Source organism: Hemiscyllium ocellatum, chromosome 49, assembly GCF_020745735.1.
Source record: "Hemiscyllium ocellatum isolate sHemOce1 chromosome 49, sHemOce1.pat.X.cur, whole genome shotgun sequence".
In the NCBI taxonomy this organism is placed as follows: domain Eukaryota; kingdom Metazoa; phylum Chordata; class Chondrichthyes; order Orectolobiformes; family Hemiscylliidae; genus Hemiscyllium; species Hemiscyllium ocellatum.
In genome coordinates, this window is record NC_083449.1 from 9,027,218 (window position 1) to 9,050,080 (window position 22,863).

At 42.2% G+C, this 22,863-nt stretch overlaps 1 protein-coding gene and 1 long non-coding RNA gene across 2 annotated transcripts in view; both read left to right on the forward strand.

Annotated features, from left to right (window-relative positions):
• LOC132837232 (histone H2AX-like) overlaps window positions 1–22,101 on the forward strand; it is a 36,363-nt gene extending 14,262 nt beyond the window's left edge. The window contains exons 2-3 of the mRNA XM_060856952.1: window positions 18,515–18,539; window positions 21,641–22,101. Coding sequence (XP_060712935.1) covers window positions 18,515–18,539; window positions 21,641–22,038 — 423 coding nt within the window. The 3' untranslated portion in view covers window positions 22,039–22,101. The remainder of the gene's footprint in view (window positions 1–18,514; window positions 18,540–21,640) is intronic.
• Window positions 3,851–13,908, forward strand: LOC132837254 (uncharacterized). The gene is made up of 4 exons (XR_009647471.1): window positions 3,851–3,981; window positions 4,931–5,038; window positions 11,813–11,894; window positions 13,537–13,908. It is a non-coding gene; the product is annotated as an uncharacterized LOC132837254 (long non-coding RNA).
• Window positions 22,102–22,863: the final 762 nt, after the last annotated feature.

A 22,863-nucleotide genomic window follows, 5' to 3' on the forward strand; every position in this document is an offset into this window, starting at 1 on the left:
GAGGTTAAGATAAAGACCCCATTTCAGCATCCTCATAACTTCTCCAATGCAATAAATCACAGTCACGGAAAATATTAGTGGCTGCCAGGGAATTAAGCTAAATTGGTATGCAAGAGTAGAAACTGATTAGTACAGATTGAAAACTTCACTCTTACAGTCACACAGCAGAAATTGGCTAAGCTGCTCCCACATATTCACATTGCAGAAGCTGACAGAGAGAGAATGTAGTTACATATACATTCTCATAGCTCAAAACAGGGCAGGACTTATTGTTTGGCAACACTCCCCATGGTCCTACCATTAATTGTATAAGACCACCAGGTGCATATGAACAGCTGCTAGAAAGTGGAGTGGAGGTTAGAAAAGGTTGTAAAAAAGGTGTTTGGCATGCTTGTCTCCTTTAGTAAGCACACTGTGTTTAGGAGCTGGGACATCATGTTAGGGCTGCATAGGACATTGCTTAGGGCACATTTGGAGGACTGCATACAATTCGGGTCACGCTGCGATAGGAAGGTTGTTGTTAATCTTGAATGAGTGCAAAAAAATTGACAGAGATGTTACCAGGGTGAGAGGGTTTGAATTATCGGGGGAGGTTGAATAGGCTGGGGCTTTTTTCCCTGGATCATCAGGAGCTGAGGGGTAATTTTTACAGCTGCTTAGAAAATCATGAGGGACATTGATTGGATGAAAAGCCAAGGTCTTTTTCCTTGGGTGGGGGAGCATAGAGGTCATAGGTTTAAGGTGAGAGGGCAAAGATTCAAAAAATAACCTGAGGAAAAACCTTTTCATGCAGAGGGTGATGTGCATAAGGAATGAGCTTCCAGAGGCAGTGATGAAGGTGGGAACAATTACAACATTTAAAAGGAGCCCGGATTGGTAAATGAATGAGAAGATTTAAAGGGATATGTGCCAAACTTAGAATCTAGAGAAGGTATATTCCTGTTAGGGTGAAAGGAAAGGCTCGTAGGTATAGGGAATGCTGGATGACTAAAGAAATTGAGGGTTTGGTTAAGAAAAAGAAGGGAGCATATGGCAGGTATAGACAGGATAAATTGAGTGAATCCTTAGAAGAGTACAAAGGAAGTAGGAATATTCTTAAGAGGGAAATCAGGAGGGCAAAAAGAGTACATGAGACAGCTTTGGCAAATAGAATTAAGGAGAATCCAAAGGGTTTTTACAAATACATTAAGGGCAAAAGGGTAACTAGGGAGAGAATAGAACACCTCAAAGATCAGCAAGGTGACCTTTGTGTGGAGGTGCAGAAAATGGGGGAGATACTAGACAAGCATTTTGCATCAGTATTTACTGTGGAAAAGGATATGGAAGATATAGACTGTAGGGAAATAGATGGTGACATCTTGCAAAATGTCCAGATTGCAGAGGAGGAAGTGCTGGATGTCTTGAAATGTAAAGGTGGATAAATCCCCAGGACCTGATCAGGTGTACTGTGGGAATCTGTGGGAATCTAGAGAAGCTATTGTTGGGTCTCTTGCTGAGATATTTGTATCATCGATAGTCACAGGTGAGGTGCCGCAAGACTGGACATTGGCAAGCATGGCGCCACAGTTTAAGAAGGGTGGTAAGGACAAGCTGGGGAACTATAGACCAATGAGCCTGATGTAGGTGATGGGTAAGTTGTTGGAGGGAATCCTGAGGGATAGGATGTACATATATTTGGAAAGGCAAGGACTGATTCGGGATAGTCAACATGGCTTTCTGCGTGGGAAATTATGTCTCACAAACTTGATTAAATGTTTTGAAGAAGTAACAAAGAGAATTGATGAGGACAGAGCAGTAGATGTGATCTATATGGACTTCAGTAAGGTGTTCGACAAGGTTCCTCACGGAAGATTGATTAGCAAGGTTAGATCTCATGGAATACAGGGAGAACTAGCCATTTGGATACAGAACTGTCTCAAAGGTGGAAGACAGAGTGGTGGAGGGTTGTTTTTCAGACTGGAGGCCTGTGACCAGTGGAGTGCCACAAGGATTGGTGTTTGGTCCTTTACTTTTTATCATGTACATAAATGATTTGGATGCGAGCATAAGAGGTACAGTTAGTAAGTTTGCAGATGACACCAATATTGGAGGTGTAATGGATAATGAAAAGGGTTACCTCAGATTACAACAGGATCTTAACCAGATGGGCCAATGCATTGAGAAGTGGCAGATGGAGTTTAATTCAGATAAAAGCGAGATGCTGCATTTTTGGGAACGGAAATCTTAGCAGGACTTATGCACTTAATGGTAAGGTCCTAGGGTGTGTTGCTGAACAAAGGGACCTTGGAGTGCAGGTTCATAGCTCCTTGAAAGTGGAGTCACAGGTAGATAGAATAGTAAAGAAAGCGTTTGGTATGCTTTCCTTTATTGGTCAGAGTATTGAGTAAAGGAGTTGGGAGGTCATGCTGCGGCTGTACAGGACATTGGTTAGGCCCCTGTTGGAATATTGCGTGCAATTTTGGTCTCCTTCCTATCGGAAATATGTTGTGAAACTTGAAAGGGTTCAGAAAAGATTTTCAAGGATATTGCCAGGGTTGAAGGATTTGAGCTATAGAGAGAGGCTGAACAGATTGGGGCTGTTTCCCTGGAGCGTCAGATGCTGAGTGGTGACCTTATAGAGGCTTACAAAATTATGAGGGGCATGGGTAGGGTAAATAGACAAAGTCTTTTCCCTGGGATCAGAGAGTCCAGAACTAGAGGGCATAGGTTTAGGGTGAGAGGGGAAAGATATAAAAGAGACCTATGGGGCAACTTTTTCACACAGAGGGTGGTGTGGGTATGGAATGAGCTGCCAGAGGAAGTGGTGGAGGCTGGTACAATTGCAACATTTAAAAGGCATTTGGATGGGTATAAGAATAGGAAGGTTTTGGAGGGATATGGGCCGGGTGCTGGCAGGTGGGACTAGATTGGGTTAGGATATGTGGTCAGCGTGAACAGGTTGGACCGAAGGGTCTGTTTCCATGCTATATATCTCTATGACTCCATACTAGCAAATGAGACTTGATTAGTTTAGGGTATATGGTCAGTGTGCACTATTTGGATCAAAAGCTGTATGTCTCTACAACCTAAAAGTTACATGTTGATAACTCGACTCTCATATATGCACAGCAAAAACTTGACAGGTGGCATGTGATAAATACATAGTCAGAAACCAAAGACTGACAGGTACAAATTATACATAAAGCAAAAGCCGACATGCATATACTCATACAGCACTGAAAAGCCCTTCAGACATCGTGTCTTCACCCACAATAACTACTACTGAAGGTTTGCTAATTTCCTGCACTTGTCCCATGTCCATTAATGGTATGACATTTCAAATGTTCATCCAAACACTTTTTCAAGGTTAACGTTTCTGGGCTCCACTGCCTTCCCAAACAGTATCTTCCAGATTTCCACCACATGCTGAGTGAAAGAGATTTTCCCTCAATACATTTACGCCTTACCCTACACCACAATGAGAATCCTTATCCTTTACCATATTCTAACCCAATCACCATTTGTGATTAATCGCTCAAACAACGGAAACAGCTTCTCTACATGCACGCCTCATAATCTTTCACACCTCAGTCATCTCTGCTCGAGAAAAAAACAATCTAAACTCATTTAGTCTCTACTATTTTGGAAATAATATTTGTGCTTTGATCCTAATCCCCCACACTGGGTCTGGGGTTAGCACTGCTGCTGTCACTGTCAGTTTATTGTGAATGATTTATTCTGGCAACCTGAAGCAGCGCATGCGCGCCGCTACCCCTTCCCAAAGCTGATTGTTCCTGACGAGACGAGCGCATGCGTGAGCCCCTCCCCCAGCGCTGCCATTGAGGAGCATTTACTCAGTGAGTGTAAGAGGTTTGTTTGAAACAGACCGCAATGGAGAGATCAGCGCCCAGGGAAGCGAGGGAACAGCAGGCTCCTTCCAGCAGCACATCGGGATGGGAGCCTGGGACACAGAGGGGGCTCCGAGACCGGGATTGATTCGGGGTGAGTTCAGGGAGAACCGGGAGCTGTTTGTAAGAGGCCGAGCGGAGCAGGAACTGGTCCAGGAACTTGGAGTGAGCGGGCTGGGGGGAAGAGAGAGGCCTTTCTCGGGCTGTGTGTGGGCCTGCTGAGGGAGGCAGAGCGGGAAGAAGCTGCTGTGGGACAGTCTTGTGGTTTGCAATCCCCAAAACACTGATGGGAATTCTGTTTGGCTTCTGTTTCTCTCTGTTTGTTGATGTTGAGCGGTGAAAAATGGAAGCACAGACCATAATTTTGTGACAATCCTATAAAGGACACGTATTAGAGTGAACAGATTTCAAGTTTCGAGTAAAACATTAGACATAGCGTCCCTTGTTCTATCTTTCAACGGTTAGTGTATTGGCAGCTTGCTATTGATATATGTCAGCATTGCAGCTGCTTCAGGAATTCCCATTCATGGAGGTGTACAGATGTTAGTTCTGGATCTCACCCAATTGTTACAAAGATGCAAATAAAAGAAAAGGAGACCAGGAGCAACCCAGGGAAAGAGTGGAATTGAAACCTGGTTCTGTTTGAATTGCTAGGTTTAAAATACCCTAATGATTATTAAATGACACTGATCAGTTTAATCTTGCCTAACTTGACTTATCTTGCCTACTTGCGGAACATTTCAGAGAACATCTCTGGGACACCCGCACAAACCAACCCAACCGCCCCATGGCTGAACACTTTAACTCCCCCTTCCACTCTGTCAAGGACATGCAGGTCTTTGGCCTCCTCCATCGCCAGACCATGGAGGAAGAGTGCCTCATCTTCCACCTAGGAACCCTCCAACCACAAGGCATGAATGCAGATTTCTCCAGCATTCTCATTCTCCCCCCCCCCCCCCATTTCCAGCAACACATTTTTCAGCTCTGATCTCCAGCATCTGCAGTCCTCACTTTCTCCTAACTTGGCCTATGTTGATTTACAGCTGAAAAATCTTCCGTCTTCCTCCAAGCAAATATTTGAATGATGAAGACAATGTCATATTTCCTCAGGACAAAGCCAAGTGTGACCAGCTGCTTCAAACAAACAGCAGGTACGTTACCACTGTCAAAGCAGAGAACATCCTTTCCACAGGCACAGAGTTGATTGGATCAGACATAGTTTGGGCTCAATTTCCAGAGATATATCCAAACAAGCAAACCGTCAGACACAACTGCGGAAAGACAAGTTTCTTTTTTCTCTGCATTCTCCATAGACATTTTCTCAGTTTCAATTAATATGATTCATAGGCCACTACCATTCACAGCATTTTTGAAGCTGATTGGTTGTCTTAAGTTGGCAATTGGTGTACTAAATCAAGTTTACATTTTAAAAGGGCATTTTAAATGTCACAAACTGGATAAACAGTGAAATGATGTAAAAGCATGATGTCAACAGCCACAAGTAGTGAATAATTACTGAGCACACACACACATGCACAAAGGTACTGACTGATTCGGATTGTACCACCCAAGATACAGAGACTAACAGCAGTTAACAGACTAACACACATTTACACTGTAGGAAACTGAAAAGAATATATACAAAATGTTTACACAAAAACAAACAATTGAATCCCACTCAGACAGCATTCCATTTCACTAAGGGTGTCTTGGCAGCAGAGGAGCTGCCAACCCCACCTTGGTCTCAACATCATTCTCAACATATTCACTGTGCAGGGATAGAAATTATATTTTCACACTGCCCAGTATTTTTTTTAGTAAAAAATTTGTAACTTGGTTTCGAAATTCACTTTAATCTTCTACAAAGAATCCCGAATTCCCCACTCTATGAAATAGCACAAAAAAGTAAGAAAATCGAATGTCATGTCATCAATTTAACAGTATAATCAAGTAATCGCCCTTTAATTCAACAAAGAAATTTAGCCAATCTTGTAATTTGTAAATTCTCTTTCTTTTTTTGGCAAGAAGTGATCAACCACGTTCAATAAATTTGCCTGAATGATTTAAATCTTCTCCACTGTATGACAAAAATATAAATCTTTTCACTTCCTCATTGGCACCATAGAGCATCAGGAGAGTACTGCTAATGGCTTGCACCGTCACACCACAGAGCAGGATTATGTAACACTCACAATAGAATAATGAAGTGAACTAGCCAATTCACTTTCCTGTAGCAGGAACATTGTGGTCAGTCGGCTACAATACAACTTATTCGTTTCTTCCCTTTTCCTTTTGACACTACCAAAGGAATGTAACACCTATCCATTTCTCAACATTACTCACAAAAGTATGTAGCTATGCATTGAGGAAAAACTGATGACATCCTGAAGAACAGCCCGTGGTATCATTCCTGCCAGTTCGGGTCTGCACTATAGGAGTTTGAAAACCCTTTAATTTTCCATTACACAATCCACGACACAAATCAAATGCATTGAGCAGTAACTAACAGGTACATATTGATAAGTGCACTCACACATTCACATAGCTGAAATTGACAGGCAAAGATTAATATCTAAATTCAGAGTCACAAAACAGAAGCTGGCATGTACAGTTTGATGACTGTACTTATACATTTACAGAGCAGTCAGATTGGTAACTATATTCTGATGTTCACATTGCAGAAAGGTTCATGTACAGATTGCTAACTGCACACTGTAACACATATAGGAGAAATAGACAAGGAGAAATTGAGCTGAAAATGTGTTGCTGGAAAAGCACAGCAGGTCAGGCAGCATCCAAGGAACAGGAGATTCGACATTTTGGGCATAAGCCCTTCCTCAGGAATGAGGAAAGTGTGTCCAGCAGGCTAAGATAAAAGGTTAGGAAGGCGGTGCTGAGTTCGAGAGGAGAGAACCTGCAATCTTCTTCCTGACCTCTCCGCCCCCACCCCACTCCGGCCTATCACTCTTACCTTGACCTCCTTCCACCTACTGCATCTCCAACGCCCCTCCCCCAAGTCCCTCCTCTCTACCTTTTATCTTAGCCTGCTGGACACACTTTCCTCATTCCTGAGGAAGGGCTTATGCCCGAAACGTCGAAGCTCCTATTCCTTGGATGCTGCCCGACCTGCTGCGCTTTTCCAGCAACACATTTTCAGCTCTGATCTCCAGCATCTGCAGACCTCACTTTCTCCTCCAAGGAGAAATTGAGGACGATATTTACATATCAGAACTGTCAGGTATAAATTGGTGAGCACATTCACATATTCACAACACAGAAGCTGATAGGATAAATGCACTCACACATTCACATGGCAGACACTGAGAGCTACAGATTAATAACTGCACTGTTAAATACACAGAGCTGAAATTGATAGGAACAATTTAGTAAATACACCCTGACATTCACATTGTAGTTACTGACAGGGAAAGTTTGATAACAAATGTATCATATCTGTGTGGAGTTTGCACATTCTCTCTGTGACTCCTCCCACAATCCAAAAATGTGTAGGTTAGGTGGATTGGCCACGCTAAATTGCCCATAAAAGTAGGGGAATGGGTTGCACTTTGGCGGGTCGGTGTGGACTTACTGGGCCGAAGGGCCTGTTTCCACACTAAGTAATCTCTAATAATCTAATCATATCCACAAAGCAGAAACTGACAGGAACAGATTAGCAATAACACTCAGTTTCATATTGCATAAAGCACAGCAGAATCTGACAAGTATAGATCGATAACAATATTCAGTTTGACAAACAAAGCTTGACAACTACACTCTCATATTCAACTCATATTCACATGGCAGAAACAGTTACAGCTTGATATCTACTCTCACCCATTCACATTGCGGTAACTGACTGGGACAGATTGATGATGACACTCACTCATTCATATGACAGAAACTAACAGAGGTTCAGCTCCATAACTAACATCACATTTGGATGTTGGAGAAGCTGACAGCTAGAGACTGATAATTATACTCTCATTCACATTGCAGAAACTGCACCCACATAGAAACTGACAGGTACAGATTTATAACCACAGTCACACATTCATATTGCGATAACCGATCGGGATAGATTGACTGTCCCTATGAGGTATTCTAAAAAAAGTTAGAAAACAATATCATTTATTCAAGTTACCAATACAGCTTCTTACAACATCAAGGGATATACTTGATCAGATCTGAGAGTTTGATATACCTTTCTGTTTTTTTAAACATCTCTAACACCTCCACTTTTGGCATGTGGACTGATATCAAATGTTTTTCAAGATATCAATATATATTTCCCCTAGTTTCCTAGCCTCCAATCATATATCTCCAGGCATAGAACAGTAACTGTATTCCCATATTCACATTACAAATAATAGTTTCAGATTGATAAATGCATTCATACATTATCAAATCAGAAACTGATGGGGAGAGATCAATAACTAATCAATTTATATTTAATAATTCATCTAGCGAAACATTCAGGTATTAGAGTTAGAATCCACACAGTTTTGAAACAGGATCTTCAGCCTGGCACGTCCACACTGACCCTCTGAAGATTATCTCAACCAGAACCATTCCCTTATCACTGTACATTTATCCCAGACTAATGCACCTAACCCACACATCCCTGAACACTATGGGCAATTTAGCATAGCCAATTCACCTAACCTCTTCTTTGGACTTTGGGAAGAAACCGGGGCACCCAGAGGGGACCCACACAGACACTGGGAGAATGTGCTAACTCCACACAGACAGTCGCCCGAGGCTGGAATCGAATCCAAGTCCCTGGCGATGTGAGGCAACAGAGCCAACCACTGAGCCACTGTGCCGTATAATGTGCCGCATTATACAAGAATATTCATACTGCAGAAACTGACTGGTTACAGATTGATTACAACACTTGTACGTTCACAGAATGGAAACTGACAGTCACAGATTGATAACTACATTTTCATATTCACTTTGCGGAAAATGACAAGAATGATTTAATGAATATATTTGCATTTTTACAAGCAGAAACATTCAGGGATATATTAATAACTGCATTCATACATTCACATATCTGAAATTGACAGGTACAGATCAAAAATATAACTCACTTATTGACGTAGCAGAAACTGAGAACCACAGATTGATACTTGCACTCATACATTCAGATAGCAGAAACTGACAGGCACAAATGGATAACTACACTCACTTGGGGGAAACTGACAAGAACTTTCCCACAGCATAACCTAACAGGTAAAGATTTATTACTACAATTCCAAGTTCACAGAGGGATAAACACACTGTCATGTACAGTTTGATAAAGATACTCAAACATAACAGATCAGAATCTCACAGGTACATAGTAGGAACTACACTCTCTCATTCACCTTACAGAAATTGACAGATGCAGACTGATAACTACACTGACATATTCACAGCACAAACTGGCAGGAACAGGTGGACAACTACCCTCATTCATTTATGAAGCAGAAACTAACAGGTACAGATGATAACCACCATTTATATATTCACAGAACACAAAGTTACAGTCATAAATTCATAACTGGACTGACACATTCACATTACAGAAACTGACATACATTTTGATAAAGGCTTTCGAATGTTACTAAACCAGAAACTTACAGCTACATGTTCATGTCGACACTCATAGACAGCAGAAACTCACAGGGGTAGGTTAGGAAATACACATACGCATTCACATAGTAGAAACTGACATGTCCATATTAATGACGATATTTGGATGTTAACAAAGCAAAGACAGATTGATAACTGCACCATATTTGCAGAGCAGAATCTGACAGGTATATTCCCATACGTACATGTCAGAAACTGACAGGTTTACAAATTGATAACCTCATTCACATATTCACAACACAGATACTGACAAGGAATGATTGATATATGCACTCATATATTCACCAAAAAAAAACTGACTGGTACAGATTGATAACTAAACTCACATGTTGAAATAACAGAAACTGAAAGGTACAGACTGATAGCAACACTCTCATTCTCATAACTCATACTGCCAGATATTGGTTGAGATGTACACTCTCATTCACATTGCAAAAACTGGCAGGTAAAATTTAATTACTACTTCGGATATATGGAGGAGACAATGACAGGGACAGATTGGAAATTACACTCTTCGAGTCACATAACAGAAAATCACAGGTACAATTTGATAACAACACTTCCACTTTCACATAACATAAACTCTCAGATACAGTTTGATAAGTATACTCAATTTCACACAGAATCTGACAGGTAGAGATTGAAGACTGCACTCTCATATTGACTTGGCAGAAACAGATAGGCATAGATTCAAACCCGTGCTCACATATTCACATTGACGAAACTGACTGCTAAACTTCTGTATATGCAGAGAAAATTTTATGACGAGTATAATTTGATAAATACACTCAAGTATTCATAGGGCAGATTGTATTGATCACAACACTGTCTCACCGAGCAGAAACTGTCAGGGAAATATTGATAAATACACTCACATATTCACATTGCAGTGACAGACAGGAAGAGCTGCTTCGAATTTCTCATTCACACAGCAGAATTGGTCAGGGATAGACTGACAAACTCTCAGAAAAACTCAAAGCAGAGTCTGATAGGTACAGAATGATAAATGCATTTACACATTCACAAAGCCAAAAACTGACAGTTACTCATTGATAATTAAACACTCTGATTCAGAGAACAGAAACTAATGAGGAAAGATTGATCAATTTACTTTCACATTGCAAACACTGACAGCAATTGCTTGATAAACACACCCACTGACGCAGAGCAGAAACTGTTAGGTGCAAACTGATAATTGCATGCCTACATGCATATAGCAGAAAGTGACATAGACAGATTGATAACTACAGTCACACATTCTCATTGCAGCATCTGACAGCAACACATTGATTGATAATCTCTTGTTCACACGACAGAATTGACAGAGACTGAAATTGGCAGTCACATTTACACAGCAAAATCTGACAGCTACATATTGATAACAGCACTCCCACATGCACACTGACTGAAACTGGCAGGTATATGTTGATAACTGCATTCATCTATTAACAAACCAGAAACTGACAGGTATAGGTTATTACTGACACTCTCAGGTTAACAGAGCAGAAACTAACAGGGATAGGCTGCTCAATAAACTCACACATTCACATTGTAGAGACTGACAAATATGTATTTATAACTGTATTTTGACATTTACAAGTAGAGATGGATAACTCCATTCAAATATTCATAAAGGAAAAATTGACAGGTCCAAATTGATAGCTATGTTGACATATCCATGAAACAGAGACCGGCAGGAACAAATTGAAAAATAAATTCAGATTGTAGAAATAGGCAGTGCTCTCAACTGCCGGGTTATGGGCTGTTAGCAGGAAGATGGGATTAAATGGCCATCTGGTATCTTTGGGTTTGGAATGGACAAGATAGGCCAAATGGCCCTCTTATGTGCAAAGTCATTTCAATGGACCTATAGTTCTATATCAATCTGTCGCTGCAAGTCACTGCTATTTGAATACAGAAGAATTTAAGCAAGGCTTAGAAGGACAGAATGTGAGAGTGTGGTTGTTATTCACAAAGTAGGAATTGACATGAATAGTTCAATAACTAAACTCATACTCACAGACCTACTTGCATTGCATAGTCCCATTCATGGAGCTGTACAGTTATTGGTTAGTTTCTGGACCTCACTCAATCGGTATTGAATTACCAAACAGAAAAATCACCAGACATGGAGCAAGAGAAGAATCTGACATGTTGTTCTGTTTGAATTCCTGGCTTTAAATACAATGTCCCCGTGATTATTAACAGAATGTTGCGTTGATCAGTTAAAGATAGTCAAACTTGGCTGATGTTGATTTTCAGGAGAGTTCACTTCTGTCTTCCTCCAGGCAAGTACTCAAAGGACCAAGACAATGTAATATTCCCTTGGTACAGAGCCCAGTGTGACCAGCTGCTTCGAACAAACAACAGGTATGTTACTGCTGTCAGAGCGAAGAACACTCTTTCCAATGTCAGAGCGAATTGAGTCAGCTACACATTGAGCTCAGTTTGAGAGAGAGATGTTCAAACAATTGAGAAAATATCAGTTTATTTCTTTCTCACAGTTTGCACAATTTTGAAACTGGAAAGTCTGAATTCTTGTCCAAAATATGCACTCATGAACTGAAACAGATCTGCCTTCAATCACCCTCATAACAGGTATCACATAACGAATCACACCCTCACAGAGAATATTAGTGGTTGCCAGAGAGATACATCCTTTACCAAATAGTAACTGACAAGCAAGCATTGATACCTTTGTTCACTCGTTCACTTTGCAGAAACAAGCAAAAACGCATTGATGATGACACACGTATTAACAGGGCAGTTTTATATATACACACACACACACACACACACACACACACACACAATCTTTTGCAGGCACTATCATGGGATGGTTGACAACTATACTCATATTTAGATATAAGAAAGTATCATGTACAGATGGTACTTTCTCAAATGTGCTCAAATGTTCACCTGTCAGAAAGTGGTATTACAGATCAATAACCAAACTCAACTGCTGTCAGGTAGAGACTGAAGGTGACACTCTCATTCCTAGCGATAAAAGAAAAACTGACAGGTGCATTAGGATAGCTAAAATTACATTCAGATGTCGGAAACTGACACTTTTCCACAATAGTAACTGCCTTAGAAAGATTAATAAGTGCACCCCCATATTCACAGTGCAGAAACTGACTGGAACAAGTTGATAACACTCCCATTTCACAGAACATGAACTGACAGGTACAGTTTGATAACTATTCACAGAACAAAGTCTGACAGCCATATATTGACACTCACACTTTTAAACCTAGCAGAAATTGACAGATACAGAATGACAACTAAACTCACATTCACACAGCAGAAACTGAGACAATAGATTTATAACAACAGTCACACGCTTGAATTGCAATAACTGACAGGAACACATTAATGACAACTTTTACATGTTCATGTGACAAGAATGGATACATACAGGTCGATAAATGAATTTGCATATCTACAATGCAGGAAATGAGAGATTGAGACAGTGGTTTTAACAGGTTTTTGTCTTTTTGTTCTTGAAGAGCAAATTTAAGGCAGAGACACTGAGCCACGAGGGCAAACAGTTTGAGGCCTATTGGGCATCTTTACAGAAAGCTGAAGACTCATCAACAGAAATACTTCATGTTTGAGAAGGAGACCTTGAGTTTATTGTTTTTGGAGATATTTAAGAACAAAAATTACAGACTGTTTAAATGAAGCTTACTATCACAGCCATTCAATTTGCAAATTACATACATGGCAGGGCAAGAGAACCTAATTGCCAAGGTGTTGTTGCGATTTTTATTGCGTTGCATTACCCCAGGAAAAAGTGGACTGTCGTAGTAAGTGTTTGCATACTTAGAGTCAACGAAATGTGTACGTATTGTTCACTATTAGTGTAAGGTTAAGGAATTTTTTAAAATTAGGCCATCTCTGTATGAGATTATAAAAATTAGGCCATCTCTATCTGTTTTTAAGAGGGGTGGAAGGTTGGATGATATTGTGGCTTGAAGATATTTATTTTGTTCTTTCTTTCTTATTGAAGAGAGGTTTTATGGCAGAAGTGTCAAGAAGTCTGCACTAAACAGTTTGAGGCTCCTTTTAAAGTTGGAACAACAGAAGCAGCCTGAATGGGTGTGGTCAAGCTCTCACAGAATGACATTTTTAGTTTTGGCTTTCAGCAAAACTGTCGGCGTCTTGAAGACAGAAAAGCTAGTTTTTCTTCTCCATTACAGTCAGTAGCTGCAGATTCTGTTTCTGCTACTGGAGTCGGATGTGAGACTATATATTTTATTGAATTTGTCTTTTGCCAAGGATGTTTATGGGATATTACTGTATTGGAACAGTTAATTAGGAAGTGATACTGTATCCATTATTCTGTTAAGTATTCCAGTAGAGTTGTTATTCATGTCTCTTCTTTATTGCGTTGTATGTTAACTACTGTGGACAGGACAAAATACACCTTTTAAAGCTACACAATCACTCTAACTGATAACTGCCCTCATATTCACATAACAGAAACAGACTGGTACAGATAGATAACTACACTGCCATATGCACACCAGAGAAACATTCATGAACAGATTAAGCCAAATTTAGATATTTATAAAGCAGAAGCTGACAGGTACAGATTGATTACCTGACATTTTCTGGTTTGTGAGTTTGGTTAAGATTGATGACCATGTTTACAACACAGAAACTGACAAGGTGAGACTGATAAAAGCATTCACACAGATTCGTATCAGAGACTGATAGGGATAGACTATTCATTTCACAGACATATTCACTGAGCAGAAACTGATGAGTACAGATTGATAATGCCAGTCAAACATTCACATAACAGCAATGAACATAAAGAGCAAAACCCCCATTTATATAGCAGAAACTGTCAGGGACCAATTAGTAAATACACTCTCACATTCACAGAGCAAACACTGACAGGGACAGATTGATAACTACAATTACACATTCCCACAGCAGAGACCTTAATGATAGACTGATAATTACACAAACATAATGACTGTGGAAGAACAGACAGGTACAAATTGATGACTAGACTGCCATATTCACACATCACAACCTGTGTGGAAAAGCTTAACTCAACTGAGACACTCACAAAACAGAAGCTGACAGGTACATGTTGATAACCACATTGACATATTCCCAACAGAGAAATGGATAAGGTAATACTGATAAAAGCACGCCCACATTCGCATAGCAGAGACTGATACTGGGAGACTGAAAATTACACAGACAAATTCATTGAGCAGAAAGAAATGGGTACAGATTGATAAAGTCAGTCAAACAGTCTCACAGCAAAGACTGATCGGCACTGCAATAGTAAATACCCTTACACATTCTCACACCAGAGACATTCTGGGGTTGTGATAACTATACTAACGTAATCACTGTGGAAGAACGGATAGGTACAGACTGATGACTGCACTCACACATTCAGATGGCAGAAACTGACAGGGACACATTGTGAGAGAGTAAGAATCATTCACTTTCCGAAAGCTCACATGGGCAGATCAAAAACCGCAGTCCTGTTTTACACAGCCAATAATGAGAGGTAAACTTCCCCCTCAACCAATCTGAAATTCTGAACAACACTATCTCACAGTGTAAGCAGGGAATCACAGTGATAAAACAAATAACATAAGATTGTCACAATTGAAATTCGCACAAATATCATGTTCAAAATAACCCTGAAATAACAGTGACCAGTTCAGAGTGAGTACAAATGACTTGTGACCAAATAAAGTTCAGAGAAAATCCACATAGCAAAGTTCATAATGAAGAAAAGTTCTACTAGAAACTGAAATGCACCAAATAATATGTATTCTAATATAGTGCAAAGTAAGATTTCAGGAACTGAAATATTGGCAGGAGGCTGCTGACACTGATTGAGGAGCCAAACAGTCAGGGAGTAAAATGCATGTTGTCAGCAGAAAGCAAAAGGCACAGGTCACAGAACATCAGTTCCCTTTAGTCATTGAGGTAATCGGAATGGAACTGACAATGATACACACACTGGCAGCTATTCTGAGTAATGTAGGGATACCTTGGCTGATATTCATTGGAGATTTGATGAAGAATATGGGAAAAGATAACTGAAGGGATTTTGCAGAATAGAAGATGGTAGAGTGTGCTTCATCTTCAGAGAGTGTAGAACAAGCAACAGAGAACATTCCTAAACTCCCATTTTCCTCCATCACGATTCATTTGTCAAGTAGTTCCATCATTTCCAGGAGTAAAACACAGTCTGTCGCATTGCAGTGCATTTTCTCACTTCACAACAAATATGATGCCATTTTAAAATGGAAGAGAAAAAAAATCATTATCAAAAGATGCAGAATACATTACAATTAGAATCTCACACTTTAGAGTGAGCTCGGAATTTGATCCCTTCACAAACTTTCGGTTTGTGTTTCCGATAATATTGCAGATCCACATTGAGTCCCAAACTAACCAATCAGAGTGATGTTACCATGCCTAAAAAGTAGCCAATCAGGAGTCATGCTTTCCTTATTAGCATTGGTGACATTGTCAGTCTACAAAGAGCGAGCTCCGAGCCCGCTTTCCCTTATTCTGTGGCTGAGGGTGAGCGTCGTTATGGCTGATAAGAAGAAGGATCAAGTTACCAAGAAGCGCGTGAAGAGGGCTAGAAAAGGAGGCGGTCCAGGAAAGAAAGTTACGCCATCTACATTTACAAAGTGATGAAGCAGGTTCACCCCGACACCGGCATCTCCTCCAAGGCCATGAGCATCATGAACTCGTTCGTTAACGATATTTACGAGCGCATCGCAGGGGAGGCTTCCCGCCTGGCCCATTATAACAAGCGCAGCACCATCAGCTCCCGGGAGATCCAGACCGCCGTGCGGCTGCTGCTGCCCGGGGAGCTGGCCAAGCACGCCGTGTCGGAGGGCACAAAGGCGGTGACCAAGTACACCAGCTCCAAGTGAAGGACTGCACTGCAATGAAACAAACACAAACAACCCAAAGGCTCTTATAAGAGCCACCTACAACTTCACTGAAACAGCGAGACTATTATGCTTTTGGGCATGTCCTATTAATGTTTCTGCGAGGACTTACAGAGAGGTAGACATTGCCCAGATAAAAGAAAAAGACAGATGGGTGACTCTTAGTGGGCAGAAAGGGAACCGGCAGGCCGTGCAGGGATCCCCTGTGGCCATTCCCCTCAACAATAAGTATACCATTTTGGATAATGTTGATAGTGGGGGAGATGACTTACCGGGGGAAGGCAGTGGGGCACCTGCTGCTCAGAACGGAAGGGGAAGAGGAGCAGAGCAGTAGTCACTGGGGACTCGATAGTTACAGAGACAGATAGGAGGTTCTATGGGGACGAGATTGACTCATGGTTGGTGTGTTGCCTCACGAGTGCCAGGGTCCATGACATCTCTGATATTGTGTTTTTGGGATCCTTTGGGGGGAGGGTGATCAGCCCCAACTCGTGGTCCACATTGGCACCAACGACATAAGTTGGAAGAGAGCTGGGGACTTGAGGCAGAAATTCAGGGAGCAAGGATGGAAGCTTGGAGCTAGGACAAGCTTAGTGGGTGGCACGGTGGCACAGTGGTTAGCACTGCTGCCTCACAGCGCCTGAGACCCGGGTTCAATTCCCGACTCAGGCGACTGACTGTGTGGAGTTTGCACGTTCTCCCCGTGTCTGCGTGGGTTTCTTCCGGGTGCTCTGGTTTCCTCCCACAGTCCAAAGATGTGTGGGTCAGGTGAATTGGCCATGCTAAATTGCCCGTAGTGGTAGGTAAGGGGTAAATGTAGAGGTGTGGGTGGGTTGCGCTTCAGCGGGTCGGTGTGGACTTGTTGGGCCGAAGGACCTGTTTCCACACTGTAAGTAATCTAATCTAATCTAAAAAAAACAGGGTTGTTTTCTCTGGTTTGCTGCATGTGCTGCCGAGGTGAGGAATAGGGAGAGAAAGGAGTTGAACATGTGGCTACAGGGATGGTGCAGGAGGGAGGCTTTCGGGTTTTTTGGATAATTTGAGCTTTTTGGGGTAGGTGGGACCTCTACAAGCAGGATGGTCTTCAAAAAAACCAGAGGGGTACAAATATCCTGGGTGGGAAATTCGCTAAAGCTATTAAGGTGGATTTAAATTAATAAAGCAGGGGAATGGGAACCAAAACTGTAGGACAGGTCCAGAAGAGGATGAGAGTAGGGAGTTCCAAAATCAAGTATCTGACACTGGCAAGCGAGAACTTGGTTTGAAGTGTGTGTACTTCAACACGAGGAGCATCCGAAATAAAGTGGGTGAACTGGCAGCATGGGTTGGAACCTGGGACTTTGATGTTGTGGCCATTCCGGAGACATGGATAGAGCAGGGACAGGAATGGCTGTTGCAGGTTCCGGTTTTCAGATGTTTCAGTAAGAACAGAGAAGATGGTAATAGAGGGGAGGTGTGGCATTGTGATCAGGGACAATATTACAGTTGTAGAAAAAATGTTTGGGGACTCGTTAACTGAGGTAGTATGGGCTGAGGTTAGAAACAGGAAAGGAGAAGTCACCATGCTGGGAGTTTTCTGTAGGTTTCCGAATAGTCCCAGAGATGTAGAGGAAAGGATAGCAAAGATGATTCTCGATAGGAGTGAGAGAGGCAGGGTAGTTGTCATGGGTGACTTCAACTATCTAAATATTGACTTGGATCACTACAGTACAAGTACTATAGATGGGTTAGTTATTGTCCAGTGTGTGCAGGAGGGCTTCCTGACACAGTATGTAGACAGGCCTGCAAGGGGCAAAGCCCCTTTAGATTTAGTACTGGGTAACAAGCCTGGCCAGGTGTTAGATTTCGAAGTAGGTGAACACTTTGGAGACAGCGATCACAATTCTCTTATGTTTACTTTGGTGATGGAAAGCATAGGTGTACTCCACCGAGCAGGAGTTACAACTGGGGGAAGGGAAATTACGATGCAATTAGGAAAGATTTAGGAAGCGTAGAATAGGGAAGGAAACTGCAGGGGATGAGCACATTAAAAATGTGGAGCCTATTCAAGGAAAAGTTCCTGTGTGTCCTAGATACGCATGTACCTGTCAGGCAGGGAAGAAGATATAGAATCCATGAACTGTGGTTTACTCAGGAAGTGGAATCCCTGGTCAAGAAGAAGGCTTATGTTAGGACAAAATGTGAAAACTCAGTTAGGGCGTTTGAGGGTTAAAGGAAGTCAGGAAAGACCTAAAAAGAGAGCTCAGAAGAGCCAGGAGGAGACATGAGAAGTTGTTGGTGGATAGGATCAAGGTTAACCCTAAGGCTTTCCATAGGTATGTCAGGAATAAAAGAATGATGAGAGTTAAATTAGTGCCAATCAAAGAAGTTGGGTGTGGAGTCAGAGGAGATAGCGGAAACACTAAATAAATATTTTTCGACAGTGTTCACTATTAAAAAATGAAAATTTTGGCAAGGAAGATGCAGAGATACTTTCATCTAGACTAGAAAAGATTGAGGTTCACGCGGAAGAGGTATTAGAAATACTGCAGAGTGTGAAAATAGACAAGTCCCCTGGGCAGCATGGGATTTATCCTAGCATCCTCTGGGAAGCAAGGGAAGAGCCTTTGGCATTGATCTTCATATCATCATTGTCTACAGAAATAGTGCCTGAGGACTGGTTCCTTTGTTCAAAAAGGGTAGTAGAGACAACCCTGGTAATTACAGACCAGTGAGTCTCACTTCAGTTGTTGGTAAAGTGTTGGAAAAGGTTATAAGAGATAGGATTTATAACCATCTTGAAAAGAATAATCTGATCAGGGACCATCAGCACAGCTTTGTAAAGGGTAGGTCATGCCTAATGAATCTTATTGATTTTTTTGACAAAGTGATTAAACAGGTAGATGAGAGTAAACTGGTTGATGTGGTGTATAAGAATTTCAGCAAGGTATTCAATAAGGTTCCCCACAGCACGCTATTATACAAAATGTGGAGGAGTGCGATTGTGGGAGACATAGTAGTTTGGATCAGTAATTGGCTTGCTGAAAGAAAACAGAAGGTTGGAGTTGATGGAAATTGTTCATCTTGGTGTCCAGTTACTAGCGGCATACTGCAAGGGCCAGTGTTGGGTCCATTATTGTTTGTCATTTTTATAAATGACCTGGATGAGGGCTTAGAAGTAAATTTGCGGATGACACTAAGGTTGCTGGAGTTGTGGACAGTGATGAAGAATGTAGTAGGTTGCAGAGAGTCATAGATAGGATGCAGAGCTGGGCTGAGAGGTGGCAAATGGAGTTTAATGTGGGTAAGTGTAAGGTGATACACTTTGGATGGAGTAATCGGAATGCAAAGTACTGGGCTAATGGTGAGATTCTTGGGAGTGCAGATGAGCAGAGAGATCTCGATGTCCATGTACACAGATCCCTGAAAGTTGCCACTCAGATTGACAGGGTTGTTAAGAAGACATACAGTGTTTTGGCCTTTACTAATAGAGGGATTGAGTTCCGGAACCAGGGGGTTATGCTGCACTGTACAAAGCTCTGGTACGGCCACATTTGGAGTATTGTGTACAGTTCTGGTCACCGCATCATAAGAAGGATGCGGAAGCTTTGGAAAGGGTGCAGAGGAGATTTACTACGATGTTACCTGGTATGGAAGGAATATCTTACTAGGAAAGGCTGAGGGCCTTGAGGCTGTTCTCGTTAGAGAGAAGGTTGAGAGGTGACTTAATAGAGACATACAAGATAATCAGAGGGTTAGATAGGGTGGACAGGGAGAGCCTTTTTCCAAGTACGGGAACTGCAAACACGAGGGGAGACAACTTGAAAGTGAGGGGAGATAGGTATAAAACAGATGTCAGAGATAGTTTCTTTATTCAGAGAGTAGTAAGGGTATGGAATTCCTGATAAAGGGCTTTCGCCCGAAACATCGAATTTCCTGTTCCTTGGATGCTGCCTGACCTGCTGCGCTTTTCCAGCAACACATTTTCAGCTCTGATACTCCAGTATCTGCAGACCTCACTTTCTCCTCTGGAATGCTTTGCCTGCAACGGTAGTAGATTCGCCAAGGTAAGCGCATTTAAGTCGTCATTGGACAGGCATACAGACGTACATGGAATAGTGTAGGTGGGATGGGCTTCAGATTAGTTTACAGGGAAGCGCAACATCGAGGGCCGAAGGGCCTGTACTACGCTATAATGTTCTATGTTTGTATGTTATAAATGTTATATAAAGCAATGAGTGACAATTGACCCGGTCCGCGCCTTATTCTCTGTTGTATGTATTCTCATGTATATCCAGTAGTCCCAGCCTGGTGAGAGAGATCATGTTAAACGCCACTGAGTCATTTTTCCGCTGCTTGTACGTGTCCGTGTTACTCTTTGTTATTCGATCAGTTCAGGAGTTACAAGCCCCGATGGGGCACTAACCTTGCGTTTCAAAGTGCCCCCAGTACCAGCCGGCAAGCAAAGTAAACAGTTTCCCTCTGAGTGCGCTTTTACTTTGTTTACTTTTCATTTCTAAATCTCCGCACGGGTATTGTTCAGATGCAAAATTCACCGAAATAAAACTAGAACAATAGAACTAGAAGTGGCAGAGTAAACGTGGAGTTTTTTTTAATCGATCTATGGTCGTGTGCAAAAGGGAGGGTAACTTTAAAATATTCTTGAACGATCGTGTTCACTGTTAATGCACTAACTCGGGAGAAGGTAATCATGTTTTATCAGTATATCGGGATGCTGTTGAAATGTGAAATAAATGATTAGTTGCAGAGTGCAGGGTTTGGCGCCTTTTTTTGTTTCCGCTTGTGTTTAATGTTCAGAAGATTCCATTCAGGATCAAAAATGGGCAGATTCCAGGAGGCGAGGGAAAGGGTTTTAACGTAGAAGTAAATTAGGTCGAGTATTCGTGTATTCTTCTGTGTTTAAACTCTCTACTTTTCGGTACATATTGGCGGGCTTTTCAAATTGTAAAAAAGCGGTTGATGATTTGGCGCCGGTACTTCCCGCCCTCCTCCCTGGGCCCTCTCCGGATTGGGGAATGAGGCAGATATCTGATTGGGGATTGAAACAACATTAGGAGGGGCTGAACAATGGGACCAATCAGAAACGGCCGCCCCACCATTCCTCCCGAAGGTATAAGAGGCCGCAATGTGGGCGGAGCGCAGCATTCTGTGAAAGTGCTTGTGAAGTTGTCACAATGACTGGAAGAGGAAAGGGCGGTGGGAAAGGTCGCGCCAAGGCGAAGTCTCGGTCGTCCCGGGCTGGCCTGCAGTTCCCGGTGGGCCGTGTTCACAGGCTCCTGAGAAAGGGTAACTATGCTGAGCGTGTGGGTGCCGGAGCGCCGGTCTATCTGGCTGCGGTGCTGGAGTATCTGACGGCTGAAATCCTGGAGCTGGCCGGGAACGCGGCCCGGGACAACAAGAAGACCCGCATCATCCCCAGGCACCTGCAGCTGGCCGTGCGCAACGACGAGGAGCTCAACAAGCTGCTGGGAGGGGTGACCATCGCTCAGGGCGGGGTGCTGCCTAATATCCAGGCCGTGCTGCTGCCCAAGAAAACTTCCGCTACTGGATCTGCTAAAAAGTGAAGAGACCATTCTTGAATCTGACAACCCAAAGGCTCTTTTAAGAGCCACTCACAGCATCTGTGAAAGGAGCTAACCACTCCCGTCTGTCGGATTGAATTACTTCCTTTAACTGATAATGGTGTCAGTCCCTGCCTTGTACGACACTACTGTTACTGTGATCTAATATGAAACCTTTCCTCATGGCCGTTCACCGTTAAAGCCGGAGGACAAGGAGCGTGAAAAGTGAACACGCAAATATTGATACAACCGATCTTAACAGTGCTCGGAGTATTTTATTTTTATTGCTTGTAGGTGTCTGTGGTCCCGTGATTTTAATTATCGTCTTATAAATGAATCACTCAGTCCCTGTACTTCCGCCCACAGGCAGTTTCACGTTATCTTGAATTGCATTTAGGAAGAGCTGAATTGCCCAGTGCCGCAAGTAAGTTTATAATGAGTGGTCGTTGACTCTCCGTATTTTGTTCTCGAATGAGTTCCTGTGTAGGGTCCTGTCCCTGGCCGTAGATAGGGATAATGGAGGCAACAGTCATTTTTCAGCTGCTTCGAGTTGGTCAAGTTGCTGTTTAATACGGGACCAGTTCTGGAGCTACCAGAAGTGAGTCAACATTAGTGTGGAGCTGGAAAAACACAGCAGGTCAGGCAGCATCCGAGGAACAGGAAAATCGACGTTTTGGACAAAAGGGAAGGCTTTTGCCCGAAACATCGATTTTCCTGCTTCTCGGATGCTGCCTGAACTGTACTTTTCAAGCACCCCTCTAATCTCCAGCATCTGCAATACCCACCTCTGCCAAACAGAAGTGCCCTACCCTATTCCACGGATAGATT